This window comes from Takifugu rubripes, chromosome 8 (assembly GCF_901000725.2).
Source record: "Takifugu rubripes chromosome 8, fTakRub1.2, whole genome shotgun sequence".
NCBI lineage: Eukaryota > Metazoa > Chordata > Actinopteri > Tetraodontiformes > Tetraodontidae > Takifugu > Takifugu rubripes.
Window position 1 is genome coordinate 11,494,264 of NC_042292.1, and position 15,704 is coordinate 11,509,967.

Here is a 15,704-nt window from a genome sequence, read left to right on the forward strand (position 1 = left end):
TAAAACCATAAAGTCAAATCTGAGTTGAAAGGATTTTCAAGATCACATATGATAAAATATTTGGCTGCTAGGAGCCCAGAACAGATATTTTAGGGACATAGAAAATGGACAGATGTACAGGAGACAGGTAGGATGGATGACTGAAGTGTGTGGTTGTGTGTAATCCGCCTTTAATAGGCTAAATGGAGGCGAAGGGAACCATAATGCAGCAGGGAGTGAGACAAAAGGCTCCCGCTCTGCCTGTGATTAACGAGTCTGTCTTAATTTTCTATTAAAAGCCAATTACGGATCAGAGCGACGGCTAGATCACACGCGCGCATGTAATGGCGCGCGCACGTCCTTATTATAAGACGCCATTAGAAAGGAGATATAATGTCCTAGGTGCCGATCCTCCTACGGATCATTCATTATGCGCCCACTCCAGCGTGCATATCTCCTTTTCCTTCTTTGAGGATAAACAAAACGAAATGCCACGAGTTGCATTGTTAAAAGAATAACGCAACGCCATTCCTTCACCAGGGTGATTACAGACAAAAAAGGGTTTATAACAACAAAACTTTTCTGTGGCGGACAAATTGGTGAGCGCGTCTGAATCCCTCTAATCCTGTCAAAGGAGGTTTGGAACACAATGGAAATTTAAAAAAAATGACAAACGTGTTCGTTTTGTCAAATTTTCGGATTGTGTTTTTGGAGCAAAACAAAGCCACGAGCGCAGTTATTTCGAAATGCAAATTTATTACATGTCATTTCTGACTGAGAAGAAGAGAAAGTCTCACCTTTTCTGCCCTCCCTCTGGAAATCCACATGGCACCAGTCCCCGTCATTGACCTTTTTGTTGTTGGCCTTCAGCTTCGTTTTCCCAGAGCCCATATCAATCAGCAGGTACAAATACCCGTCCAGGAGCTCCATGGCAAAGTAATCGGTCTTCAGCTCCCTCCCGGGCTTCTGCTCCTTTGGGCCCTGGGGGCGTCCGTGGCTGAACAGCAGGAGTCCGCTGGGCTCGGTCGTGCGGAAGTCAAAGGAGATGGAGCCGGTTTTCTTGGTGTTCCACTTAGGCAGCGAAATGTAGGACTCTGGCGTGTCGAAGGTGACCGGATCCAGGGCAGCGACGTCCTCGCAGCGGAACACCAGGTCGCCATGGAGGGTTATTTTGGGGTCGCGCTCGATGGCCAGTCGAGACAGCTCCAACTTAAAATCATTGTTCTTGTACACGACCTGGAGGACGGTAAGAACTAGCGTTAATGTCTAAGTGACTCAAAACCTAAAAGAGACAGGAAAATTTGACCAAGGCCTCCATGAAAGGCATCCAGACAACAAACTCCATTTCAGAGATGTTTCCATTTTACCTGCGTTCTTTGCTCCCCTTGCACTTGTGTGGGTGAAACACTCTGAAACATTGGAACATGTGCACGTCTGACAGGTTGAAAATGCTCCAGGGGGCACGCAGGACCAGACAGAAGTTAATATCGCCTCAGGCTTCAATACAAATGTCTCTGACGTCCTTTGACAGAATAGAGATTCAACGATACAGCTTGGCATTTGCATCTGGGCCTTATTATGTGAACTCATAACTAATAACTCATAAAGATCACTTTTTGGAGGTCTATTTTTCCTCTTTTTTGAAACCAGGCATAGCTTGATTTAGGAGGCTGCCCTCAAGGTAATAGTTTAAAGTGGCCAATGAGGCTTTTTTCTCTGATTGTGTTTGTCATGCTCAGAGAGAACGCTGAGAATAAAAAACAGCACTTCTCTACTCCTGTATGTGTTTCTTTATTCGATGTTGCTTTAGTTGTAAAGTTGAGGGAATTAGCCTGTAATAAGAAATACTGATATTTGATTGGAGAGCAATGACAGGTTTTTCATCCCTTTTTCACATTGGCCGTGCTAACAGGATAATCTGTAGTGTTGCTGTTTGCTGTATCCAATTTCACATGACTGCTGCTATCGCTGTTTTTATCACACTACCTGTCTAAAAAGCTTTCCAATTAGCTTATTTTTTTTAAAAAAAAATCACAATTGCCCACTCCCCCCCCCGCGCTGTGGCTGTCAAGCACCACACCTACGCACGGCCAAACAATGAGTCACAAAAAAACCCCACATATTCTATAATTTTCCCGAACCCAAGACTTCATCCCCTTTGTTGGTCACGCTGCTACAGAAAATGCACATCTACCATGTCATCTTTAGCAGAGAATAGCGGCAGTAATTAGCAATAATCATGCTGAAAATGGTTATTATTAAATATTGGCTAACTGGGTAAATGGTTACAGAAAGACAAGGAGAAAAAAGATGTGATAGGGACTATGTTTATTAATATTTCATTTGAACATAACTCTGCTCTTCACATTAGTTTATTCTCTAAATGTATAATTTGGGAGTGCTGCTAATGTTGGCTGACACGAAATTGGGTTTAGTAGATGATTAAAGGGGAAAGAAGCTCATTTAAATCTGTTGTCACTGGAAACAGTATGTGACTGATCCAGAGCTTATTATGTGGTTCATGCTGGACCATGAATGCACCATTAACAAACAGATGCAAAGAACAAACATTTCTTTGCAGTTTCTTGAGAATAACAGCCACATAACTTTCAATTTGTGATATTTAACAATTCCAATTTAGTTGGATCAGTAGAGTTTCCTTCTATAAGACACAAGGTCACATATATACATAGAATTGAACCTGCACTCAGGTTCCTGTTAAAGGCCTTAGAAGAAAAACAATTGCAGATAAAGTCTAATAACATACAGTGTAAAGAACAGTTTCTTGCATGTCTACTTCTAATATCTTCAAAGACATTTGTCTTTCTGGTTTACCAAGAGAAGAGCTAGTTTAAACAGTCTAATGAACCAAATGATCAAGTAGACAAATTTGGCTATTTTAATCAGTGAGCAATATGGAATCCGAGAGAACCCGGGCACTTGATTTTAATTGACCCACATTTTCTCATAATTATTTTCTCAAGTTTTCTATAATGCATTAATTGATTTAATTATCTTGGCAAAACAAAGTCCATACTCTCATGTTAACCACTTATTATTTCATTATATCAGGACAAGAAAATCTGCTCCCGCATAATAATTACTTATTATAATGCTATTTCAGGATAATAAAGTCTGTTTTCTCAAGATAATGGCCTATTGTTTTGCTGTCTCAGGATAACAAGATATATTTTTCCTTGATTTAATTTCTTTGTACATTTATATATATGGACATGACAAGTTTGTTTCTGAGGGATAGTTAATCATTTCTGATGATTGCATGATGACCCAGGCGATCCTGATTTCAGCCTTGAACAGAGGTCACTCTTGCTTTAGCTACCAGGAAGTGACACTTAAATCTCATATCTAGTCAATGCACTAAACGTTTGCGTAGGACTCAATTCTGATCTGTCATTTCAAAAGATGGAACAAACCCGGTGACATCTAAAGACTGAATAAATGAATGTGTTATCAAAAGAAAACAGACTTTGTTGTCCTGAGATTTTAAAAAAAGTTATCAGGCAGTAGATACTACTTATAAAAAATAATTTTAAAAGTTTGTGATTTCTGAAGGACAAATATCAATATTGTTTGTTTTGCCGGATGCCTACCGTAAATTCCACACAATAGAGCACGCCTGACTATAAGCTGCACCACCTAAATTTCATAAAATTTAAGAAAAAATAAACATATAAGCCACATCTGACTATAATCGCAGGTGGCCACTTTGAAACATGATATCTTTATGGTACACAGATAGATTATTTTAAATGTTTGATTACAAAACACAGCAGAAACACAGCTGTAAAATGACAGAGTAACTCGCCTGTTAAAAAAATAACGAGGCTATCAGCTGCTGATCATTAGCCTTTAACTTTACAGCTGCATCTTAAGCATTTCTTTGTGTCTTATCCATGATGAGGGTCTGTACATGAAGCACAAAAAGGCTGTTCAAAACACAATTAAACTAGTGTCTTCCTCGGCGATTTACTGTTTCCCTTCAACCTCTTTATCTTGCATTGATCGAGCACCCTCTGGTGGCCGTAAATATCCATTCAAATTCAGAAAACTTTATACTGGTGCAATTGAGGTAATCGTAAAAACCCATAAATAGACCACATTGCTTTATAAGATGCAGGGGTCAAAGCGTTTGAAAAAAGTCGCAGCTTCTAGTGCGGAATTTACGGTACTTTAACCATATGTCCAAGAATATGTCCACACTCTTTCTTTAGCAAAACATTTCTGTCATATTGGAGGTATAGTGTGGTGGTATGCATGGCATCTCACTCTAGGCTTAAAGGTGATTGGGCCCCAAAAGTTGCTGCAGAGCCCCTGCAATGACTTTCCCTTGAGTGAATTTGTCAATTGAAATTCTTTAAATACAAAACACAGCTAGTCAGGGGTTCGGAAATAATCCTATTATCTTGAGGTATTTGAAAGATTTCATGCCCATCGGGGCCATATAAAATACAACACAGGCCTGTTTTTGCCAAAGTGACACGATGTGTTTCAAATATTACCCTTTAACTGTTAATATGAAGCAATCTAATATATTTACAGACTTTTACCGTACCATTTGAGGGGCAGCATACCTTGACTAGAAATATAAAGGCCAGGCTTGGATGCAGCTGTGTTTCGCACCACAACAGAAGTTAGAAATGAACGTCGACTTTGGGTCGGTGGAGGATGAGAGTCGGCTGCGAAGGTGAGGAGATTTTATCAGAGATGATCCTGAGAGAAGGCTACAGATGAATAGATAGGGTGTCCGTGTTGGGAGGGAGTGAGTGAAAGAGTAAAGATGAAGGGAAGGGGCAGCAGGTTGAGGGTATTCATCCAGCGCATGGAAGCAGTCGAAGAAATCAATTTTTAATTTGGCCGTCAGGATGGCAAAGCTGGCATGCCCACAGCACTAGCATGGACTTAATTACACAAAACTGCCCCCGAGAGCACGGAGATGACGAACAGAGAGGAAGTGATGGGAGGGGTGGGGAGAATGAGCAAGGGATGGCTGATATGGAGAGAGGAGTGTGAAATGGGTGACAACAAGGTCAACGTTTGGGAGGAGAAATCCAGGTTGTGGAGGGGAGACAGATGGTGTGAGGAATCCACGGCAACAATACTGGAAAGGGGCAGGGGAGCACAGACAGTCGATTTCACACCTCACCACTCTGACTGGAAGTGCCGGAATACACATGCATCTCACACACACACTATATGACTGAAGCGTCTGGGTGACTTTGAGCACACACACACAAGCTAGGAACCAAACACGCACTAATAACTTCAGAGGGCTTGGGTGCCTTTTAATGTTTTTTTTGCTGGCCTCTTCCTTTGGATTTTGTGCAGCCTGGAGCGTACCGGCCCATGAATCAAAGGCATTTGGCCATGTTGGCGGCATGAAAGCCATTTCCCAGAACATACAATAACTGATAATCTGTGTTCTGACACTGAACCAGCACAGGATGAAAATGTGCCACTGTCCTCATACTTTCCTTTTTTCATTTCCAGCTACCAATACCGCTATCCTCATTTTCTCTGCTGGATTCCCTAAATTGAGCTCCTCTCCCGCACCAGCCACAGCTGCGTGTGCTGGAAATTGCAAAGAAATTCTTTATGCACGAGAGATTGTTTGGTAGGGTTTTTTTGTTCGAGGATGCTCACATTCAACCTTCGGTCAGTGTTCCTTTTTTCAATGCTACAGATGATTACCCTACACCATAGAGTTGTGCCCACGGTAATGATGGGCAAGGTAATTTAAACAACATTTCCAATTTTTGGAAGACCATATCTCACCACCTGAGCATTTTTAACACAGGTCGCTTCAAGGAGAAATTGCTAGTTGTGCTCATATGAACGGAAGTTCTTCAAGCCAATTACTTACTGAATATGATTCATAAAGTAAGTCCACACAGACGATAAATATATGGATGAATGGACTGTATTTATATACATTTGAGGTAATTTTTCTATCCCATTTCAAGTACGCCTTCTCGTTTTAATGGGGGAAGTTGTGTATAAAAATCACCCACAAGGCCTTGTCAAAATCTGGGTTAGGCCTCAGGCGTGACCTTCATTAGTCAGCATAACTTGCAGAATGCCAGCACCTTGAGGAAACCCTTAAAGATCTGAGGCAGGATAGCTGGTTTTTAAAGACTTCCTATTGCTCCCCTTCAGCTGCAGATATTTTGAGTAAGATTAAAATTAATCCATCCCTGCCACTACTAGCCTGTTAAATATTATGACGTAAGACAGGGGTGCTCAATACGTCGATTGCGACCTACCAGTCGATCGCCAATAGTTTTCTAAATAAATATAATGGGACTTGGTCATTAGCTAGTAGTAGCTCACCTGCTGAAAAAGTGTGGGCACCCTGACGTAAGATATTGTTTTAAATATTTGTCTTATTTTGTGTTGTACATCTCCGTTTGTCTGGTTTGTAGGTTATTGTTTTTCCCATTGGCTGTAAATCAAAATGCCCCCTAGGGGATAATAGAGATATCCGAGCACACACACACACACACACACACACACACACACACACACACAGATGAGTCAGGATTTAGGAACAAAATCCCTCATTCACTTTTTTACACAAAAAGACGGAGCTGCGAAAGCTGTTTTCTGATTTGGTGTCTCATTCAAGGACACTTAGTATTATGTAGTATGCAGAGGTCTAGAATCAATCCAATGACTTTTATATGACTACAGCAACCAGTGATAAAAGAACGAGCAGAAGAGGTACTTTTGAAAAGACTGTTAAATTATAAAGGCCTGTGGTTTAAGCATGTGTGAGTGTCCCTCTGCCCCTTCAGATCTGTCTTTACCCATTCCTGATGGTCTTCTCAGCCCTCACTACTGACTTCAAGATTGTTACTCGCTAAAAGGAACTGTCCACATCTGACTTGTGACAGAAATCCCACTGAGACTGCCTGCCAGAAAGTCTTTTCCTTCCAGTCAAAAATGAAGGCTCAAATTAGGCTGAGGTCTGCTCTTGTCTTTAGATTTTAGTTTGTTCCAAACATGTTTTTGTTGTTGTTAGCAACATACCACTTATGCTGCATATCAGATGCATTTCTAGCAGTTCTGTCAATGACTGGTGTGCTCTCACATTAAGATTAGTTTAACCATTATTCTTTCCCTTCCACATTTTCTACAGGACACCTGTTTTTTATTTGAATGTTGAAAGTTTCCTTTAGTGACTAATCTATGCATGGATGATGTATGTCTCCAATGTATTGGATGTAACTTTCTGGCCTTTCCAATTATGTTTTCCACCACATTTTCCCATCAGTAGTGGGAGAAGAGAAACAACATTGATAATCAACATTGATATCACTTCTGTTATCGAGTGACGGTGACAAGACGAAATGTCAAAAATCATTGAATTTTTTTTTAACTTACATTATTGTTTGTTTGGCACTCATGTATACCCACATAATGCTTTGTAATCAAACCTAAAATCTGGAATAAATTTCTGCTATGTTAAATATTGCTATGCATTCTTTTTCTTACTTGTCATTAGCCTGCAGAGTCACAATTTGGTCCAATAAGAGATGGCATTCAATTTTGCTCGTGTTCACTTCAAGGTTGTATCTGAGATTTCTTTGCAAAAACAATTGCTCACTTACAGAGCATCTTTCCTCACAAACTGTTAGAAGCTTGTCTCATTAGAGGACATATCCCCAACTCTAGTCCCTGTAAGTCCCCCACTGCCTGAAAAAGTGGAAAAGCAGCAGATATGATATAAAATTGTGAGAGGGCGGGGCCAGATGGCTCTGTTTCATTTTGAGAATGTTGTGTTTTTCCTCACAGTCAATGACAAAACCTTGTAGTTGCAGCATGTTCCAGTTTTTTAATTCTTGGTAACCGATGAGCACTCTTATGCATGTTGTTTTAGGTAAGGCAGTAAACAGATTACTTTTAATTGATAATATTGTTGTAATGTTATTGACTACTTTCTAAAGTAACTATACCCCACAACTATCATGTTTTTGTTTATTTCCTGTGCACATCCCAGGAAGTTTCGTGCTGTGCCTTTGAAAACTGTATGTTAGATTTTTTTCCCTCTTTAGTTCTTTCAGCATCACATCTTTAGCATCTTTCTCACATTTCTCTCATTTTCTCCTCTATTTGATACGATTAGCCCTTACATTTATGAGAGTCTTACACGCACACACACACACACACACACACACACACACACACACACACAAATTCTGTATGCTGATGATAAATCCAGCCTTGCCTCGATGAGAGAGAGGGTAGTTAAACGCCTTGAGAATTTTAAGACCCGCTAGGGATACCCCTGATAGCAACCCAAATAATGAAAATGTAATTCTGCAGACTTAATTAACTTAGAGATAGGGCGATTACTGTGAGATCCATTAAACATGATGGTAAAAGTAATTACTTATTCAATCAGGGTCATTTTATGAGGCAATGTGATGGCACCACGTTGCTTCGCTGCCATACAAGTCATTACATTTACAAGGGTGCATTACTTTCAAGATGTGATTGCTGTTCCTGACAGCTTGTAGCTTGTTGCTACAATTTGAAGCTTGGTTGATGATGTTTTTGTGTACAAAATTTTAGGAAAAGGGAATGTTTTTATAGGACCTTTTTTGGATGTCGTTAACAACTTTTTTTCTGTAGGTTTGTGGTTTTCTTATCCATCTATCCACCCATTCACCCATCCGTCCATCTGTCCTTCCATCCATCTATCCGTCCGTCCGTCCGTCCACCCATTCACCCATCCACCCACCCGTCCATCTGTCCTTCCGTCCGCCCGTCCGTCCATCCATCCATTCATCCACCCATCCGTCCATCTGTCCTTCCATCAATCCGTCCGTCCGTCCGCCCGCCCGTCCGTCCGTCTGTCCATCCATCCATCCATCCATCCATCCACCAACCTACCCAATGAGGCTGGTCCTGGTCAAGGTTTCTTCCTGTTAGAGTTTTTTTGTTGCCACTGTTGCATGTCTGTGAGGAGTCTAATTTTAGCCGGGTGTGATGTTTTAAAGCTTTTTTTTTGGTGCTTAAAGGTGATAGATTTAGAAAAAAAAATATTTTGGTGGACAAGATAACTGGACCCATCCACACTAATTCTCTGACTCCGTAGCATACTCCAACAGGAAAATTTAACCTAAATTCGACCTAGGGCTATAATTTCATAATATTTTAGTAATTCTTTTTTTTTTAATTGCCACATATAGTATAATAGCATATTATAACTCACAAAATCTGTCAGGAGAATCAGAATCATGCACTGAGTATGATTAGAGGTTGTTTGAGGCACTTTGGAATGTGCTTTCATACTAGTATGAGTAATGTTGACTAATGTTTAGAATACAGGCATAAAGTCAAGTTCTTTTTGTTCCTTTCCAAACTATCCAACTAAGCACAAGACTTTGTATTAAAACTGCTTTTATATAAATGCCCACTTTCTCAAATTGAAAAAATAGATGTTTTGTAAGATATAGACTGCCTGAGCAAACTAAGATTTAGTATCTACTCCCAATATACTTTGCATTGACAATACAGGAACAAACAGAACTACTGCATAACAGCAGCAATTAAAAATATATTTGTGGATTCATTCTTTCAGACCTCAAATATTGGGAAAGTTTAGTCCCCGGTCAATTTCCATGGAATTGTTCTTTAAAAGACGGAAAACCTATGACCGGCGGTACAGGTAATGCTAAAATGCTAATGTTCCATAGAAGCAGTTACTATTGCAAGGAACAATCAGCTAAAAGAATAATATACGTGATTGCATAACATAGCGCAGACTTACATCTTTTAGGCATCCCATAAAGTTGTTGCTGACGGGCGATCCGGGTAGGTCGGCCGTGTTGGGGCTCCCTCCGATGTAGAAGAAGTCGTCCGAGCCCAGCATGGTGTAATCCTCCTGGGTGTAGCCAGTGGTGGTCAATATACCGTCCACTGAAATGGTCACCTGCCGTGGGCGTGGCCCATCGCAGACAGATGAAGAAGACGGAGACGCAGAGAGCGATGACAGATGCAGAAGATAAGAAGAGTAGGGAGAATTTGAAAAATGAGGAGGAGAAACAAGGAAGATAATTGTTTAAACGGCAGCAAGAAGTGATGCTGTGTCATCTCGCATGTGAGTTATGATGCCACTCAGACTCAACGCTTTCACTGTTGTGTGCAGTTGCTAATAGAAAACTAACAATACAATAATGCTTTCTCAACCCTATAGTAACTATTGGTTCAAAACGTCATAGGCTACTCACTTACATATTGAGTTTTTAATTCTAAAATAATTATAAGTTTGATTTGGATATATACTGCTAGGCAGAGGTCTAGTTCTGCACAAGCTTTTAGCCCCCAGTAGCCCCTTTCCCTTCATGGGAAGTTATTTACCTGGGATTTTGATAAGCCTCTGTGTGTTTCCACCAAAATTACTCCCAAAAATAACTTCCCGCAACCATAACGTTTCTCTTGAAAAGTATATTGTAAGGAGGTAGGACCGCAAACTTGCTGAATTTATGTCTATAAGGTTCACTCAAACAAGGGAAGGCACAAGAAGTGTAAGGAGGACAAGATTCTGGCTCTTTTGAGTGCATTTACTGTGGAAGAAATAAGGGACTTAAAATGACTGGGGGCTTTGAGAGCATATGTGACGAGCTGATTGAGCCAAATGTAGGACACATGACAAAAAAATCCTGAAAACTTTAGTAGCATAAACAGGATCTAAAGGGCCACCATGACATTTATGGAACTTTAGGGTGCAGTGGAAATGCAAACTACACAGGATAGTATGACTTCTTTTAACCAAACATTTCCATTCAGGTAGTAAAAGATGTTGGAAAAGTCTGGAAAAGGGGGCAAATGCAAACAAAGTAAATCAAATACACATCTATAGCTTCACTATGATTATGGCTTAGCAACTGCAATCAACAGGTCAGACACCCATCTGAGTGAACATCTTTGCATTTTCTTGATGTTTATTTTTTCTTTCGCTTTTGCACTTTTTTTATGTCGTACTTCCCATGTAAAAAGGGCAACCCATTTTTATGTCTGCTGCATTGATATGGTGTCGAGAAGGAGCAACCATACAGGTCAGGCGTGGAGAATCATAAGCTAACACTGGGGATGTGGTGGGGCAATCAGAAGGGCAACTTTGTTTATCTTGCAATGATAAAAGAGACCTTCCAGGAAGCTTTTTAACAAACAAGGGGACTTTTTTTTAAAACTCACTTTCACCAAAGCCATCTACTGTGTGATCTCTACTCAGAATAAGGATACATAGAAGTCTGGAGCCTTAGGTCTAAAATAAATGATGTTTATTTTGTGGGGAAATTATTTTTGTAGTCATTGAGGACTAGAAAGAGAAGCTGCCAGACATCTATCAATCCATGCAGTCAGAGGGGGGGACTCTGACTGGTATCTAAAACCGTGATTGGTGCCGAATGTGTACATAAAAATAAAGGTACGTGCATGATGGCAATTAAAAATGCCAAATGAGTTACCGGTACTTGAGCGCTGACTTATTCACATGTGAGGTCATCTCTGCTCCAACCACACTGAGGAACGCTGCAGTTATATATAACACATCTGTTCAATTTTCTTATACTCACAAAACTAAGCAATGCTACCTGGGAATCCTTTTCTTCTTTTTTTTTAACCGAGATGTCATTGCAATATTTCTTCCACAAAACCTCAGATTTCCAGTCATGTGCCGAGTCATGTCAAAGAAATTCTACCGAGGAGCTGATTTCAGCAAATCCATATCTACTCACGGGATCCCCTCGCAAAGGAATTGTTGCCGTCTAATTTTAAACTACCTAACAGCTCCAGAAGAGCTGTGTCCCCTCCTGGCGCCATTTTACCTGTAGCTTTTATCGAACCTCGGCTGAATGCATGCTCAGTTGAGCGTGTCACCGGCTCATTGACCAAATCTGACTTCCTGACTGCAGGCTGACGGCGAATGAGTGTGCTGTGAAGCCGATCTCCCTCTTGGAGAATAAACAAGGATCAAGCTGTTTCCAGCCGTGGCGCTGCAAACAGAACTGAACCGCCTTTTTATTGTCGAGGATGACCTAATACAATTAAGGCAAAAAAGACTATTTGGAGCCATTAAATGGAGAAGAACAATTCTATACATTAACTGATTATCTAGTGGCATATTTTCCTTTTACGGTTCTAATGAATTCTCTTCATTTTTTCACCAGTGATGTGAAAATCTCAAGCTTCAGATTTTTGCTTTTTATTCTTCTGGAATGGAAATTGATTATTCATTGGGATGCAGTGTCCATGGATCTGAAGGTGTTTAAACCTTGAGACTGGAGGTCTGCAACCAGTTTGTCTTGCAACCAAATCAAAAAAACCTATACTCTTTGATTCACAGTGGCTACATCAGCATGTCCCTGGGCCCCAGACCAAACAGGGTAGGCGTAAATGGACCTAGCTGGATAGCGATCCCTAAATTGTGTTTCCCAGTCTTCTTTTTAAAATATAAGACAAGTTCTGCCTTGAATTTTGAGAGGTTGCCTGAGTCTTTTGTCAGCAATCCTGAGATATACAGAACAGTTTTCCACCAATTGGCACTTGTACGTACTATTTTCATCCCTGTGATTCGAGCAGAGACGAGCTTACCTTGAACCTGTTTCACTTACCATTGCTTCTAAGACAACCTCACATGTCTCAAATGAAGAAACAGCCTGTTCGACTGAGAATATTTCAGTCTCATCTTCTATAAGATGTTACCCCATTCAGTCAAGGCCAAGGGAAAAGTGAAAGCAAGAAACAATTCAGTGGTCGACTTTGATAGATTTCTGGCAGCTTGCCATCGGGAAGGGAGCAGAGAAAAAAGATCCTCTGGGCAACTGAACTACACTATTCCTCTATAAGTGGTAAAGAGTGAGGATCGTGAGACCTGAGGGAGGGTGTGTGCTGTTTTTCTAACAGCCTTCAAGGTGAGACAAGAACAGGAACGTTTGTTTTCTATGGGGCGCCAAAGAGGGTTGAGGGAAGGAGGTGAAAATTGGTTAGTACTTTTGTAAGTAAGGGGAAGTCAGACACAAAAATGGTTGTTAGTACAGTTACAACAAAGGTTGGATTCAAACGGTAGATTAGTAACATCGTTTTAGTAAATTTTATGATAACGAGGATTCGGAAAAGTCCTCTGCAATTTGATTGCTCAAACCAGGACTGGGTTCGAACCAGTGTTTTTGAATGACACAGGTTTGCTATTGGTTTGGAGGAAACAAAATCAATCCATGCAGGACAACAGGGAGACGAACGAGCCATGCAGTTAGGCGGAATACATGTCAAAATGTAGATGGAAGGGGCAGGTGGAACACAACGCAATCACGCCACAAACAGGAGAGGCAAGATGCAGGAAAGTGAAGAGGTAAGTAAATACACATCACAACACCAGATGAAGGAGAAAAGGATGACAGGGATTTGATGGAAGGATCCCCACATGTACCAAAGGCCAACACGTGCTAATGGGGAAGCGTCGCCAACATGCCAACAAAGGAGCGCCACTGCGTGTCGGTGGGCAATGTAGGGATCAGAAATTAATTCAAAGGGGTGATGGGTTAAGGGATAGGAAAAGTGAGGAGAAAGAGGGAAAGACATCCTGTTCTTGGTGAATAGAAAGTTGCAGGACATGACCCTTAAACTTGACAAAATTGGAGGAATTTTAGGAAAATGTTGATCTTTCCCCCTAGACAGATAAATAGATATTTTCACCAAGACACTGACATTCCCTCTTTTCATTTTTCCCTTTTTACATATGGTGTGAGGTCATTTTTCATTTAAGTACATTGGTATTAGGTTAAACTGATATATAAAAGAAACAAAAAAAAATCAAAAATAAGAAGAGGGCATGGCTAAGCTTTTTTATGGAAGTATTGGTACTCTTGGGACAGCTGATATATGTATGTATATATTTTAGCCAAGATATATACATATACATATATTCTGAATGCTATATAAGACTGAAAATAATACAAAAAGTGGGGTACAGGTTTAAGTATTTTCATGCAAAGACAATAAGAATATAAGTTAGTGTTAGTGTTAATGACTGGTTGATCACGCACAGATCAGGATTTCTCAGAAAATATGTCTTAATTTTAGTTAAATTGGATAACTAACAAGCTAACTGTACATATGGTTCCCTAATCCTTCTTTCATTTAAAGCTTTATAAAAAAGACAAATGTGTTTTATTTTCCTTAATGAGCTTCTATAATTAATTAATTTTGTTTACGGCACCAGTTTAGGCACCCGCTGCCATATTAAGGCACTTATTAAGTCCGTCTCTGTGTTATGGAGTGTGTGTTGTGGCACAGTTCTAGATCTCACGCCGTCTACGCTCATAAATCAACCAGCGGCCGATAATGGGATCAAGCCCTCATTTGAGGCCCATTTTACAGTGAAGGCCTGGCTGCTAAATCAGGAGCTGTAAATACTCTTCATGAGTCCATAAACCTCAGGATGGCAATTGTTGATAGCAGATCACTCCATTACAGCCTCCAAAGGTCCGCCAGAGGTAACAGTCTCCTACACGTGTTTTTCACATAATACAGAAATGACTAAAGATACCATGCTTTTTTCCATTTTTAAACTGTACTTTTAAATTCAACTGTCTGAGAAATCTGCTGTGTGTGATCATTTAATAGAGTTCTTCTACAAAAATTAAGCAGAAGGAGCCAGGGAGGAAAATAAAGAATTAAAAAATAATTTAAAAAAAATATTGCATTATGATTCTTTATTTCTTCATACGGATAGAATTTAAATAAAATAGTTTAAATACAAAAACATTGAAACAAAAAAATAATAGCTCTAAACTTATTTTAACATTTTGGCAGACCTCTTTGAATGAACATGTAATTTCTTTACAGGAAGGGGAGAACCAGATGGCAGTCGAAGAAAGAAAAGCGGTAACATATAAAAGGGATAGAGGGTAAAAGAACAAAAAAAGTGGTGGAGTTTTTCCAGCTACCTTGGAACTGATGGTGGTTTGTACTCAGTAAAGCAAACAGAATAGAAAGGTAACGGAAAACCCAGGGCAAACCAAAGTATAAGACAATTAGAATGATATCTACCATATAATGCAGTTTGTTTACCATAGCGTGTCCAATGCCTGCGTGCTTCAGGAGAAAACAGGGGGAAGGAGAAAGAAAAAAATAATAATGACCAATCTTAAACTCAAGGAAACACACCTAAACCCCCAAAAGTGGGAAAGAAAGAAAAAAGCTGCAAGTCTTTTAACATAAAAAAAAATATACTGTATAATAGTAAAATATGAAAGAAAGCAGCTTACGTTCCTGTTTATCTAGATAAAAACGTCCAAATAAAGAAATAAAGAAAGCAACGGTGTCACAAATTTGGTTGAAAAGGGTGTAAAAAGCGAAAAGGAATTTCAAGGATAACAGTACATTGGTTAGTATGTAAGTTGTAAGTTAAGTAGAGAAAACAACAGATGGTTTACATTCCGTGAGTGACACAGTGTTAGTTGTAGAAAGGAGTAAAAAAAAGGCAAAGAAAAATAAAGTTCAACGATGGGAAATAATTATTTTGGAAGATTAAAGAAGCTGTTAGTAAAGGGTACAAGAATTAGCTAATCAATTTCCACAGAGGAAATTTGAATGGTTTTGATTGGGCTGGTGTGTTCTAAGTTCAGGTTTGGCTGAAAAAATCTGATCTAGTCAATGGCCTTGGCTGAAAGTAAGGTCCAAGCAAAATGGGTGGAGGC

General features: G+C 39.9%; 1 protein-coding gene across 12 annotated transcripts in view; it reads right to left on the minus strand.

The window, feature by feature from the left end:
- The window catches only part of nrxn2b (neurexin 2b), a 457,955-nt gene that overhangs the window by 251,470 nt on the left and 190,781 nt on the right, over window positions 1–15,704 (minus strand). For 9 of the 12 annotated variants that reach the window (XM_029839775.1, XM_029839769.1, XM_029839766.1 and 6 more), the window contains 3 exons: window positions 15,076–15,099; window positions 9,773–9,934; window positions 777–1,215 (listed from right to left, as the gene is read on the minus strand). In XM_029839775.1, the coding sequence (XP_029695635.1) occupies window positions 777–1,215; window positions 9,773–9,934; window positions 15,076–15,099 (625 nt within the window). The remainder of the gene's footprint in view (window positions 1–776; window positions 1,216–9,772; window positions 9,935–15,075; window positions 15,100–15,704) is intronic. The other 3 variants (XM_029839776.1, XM_029839774.1, XM_029839767.1) reach the window with 1 other exon arrangement.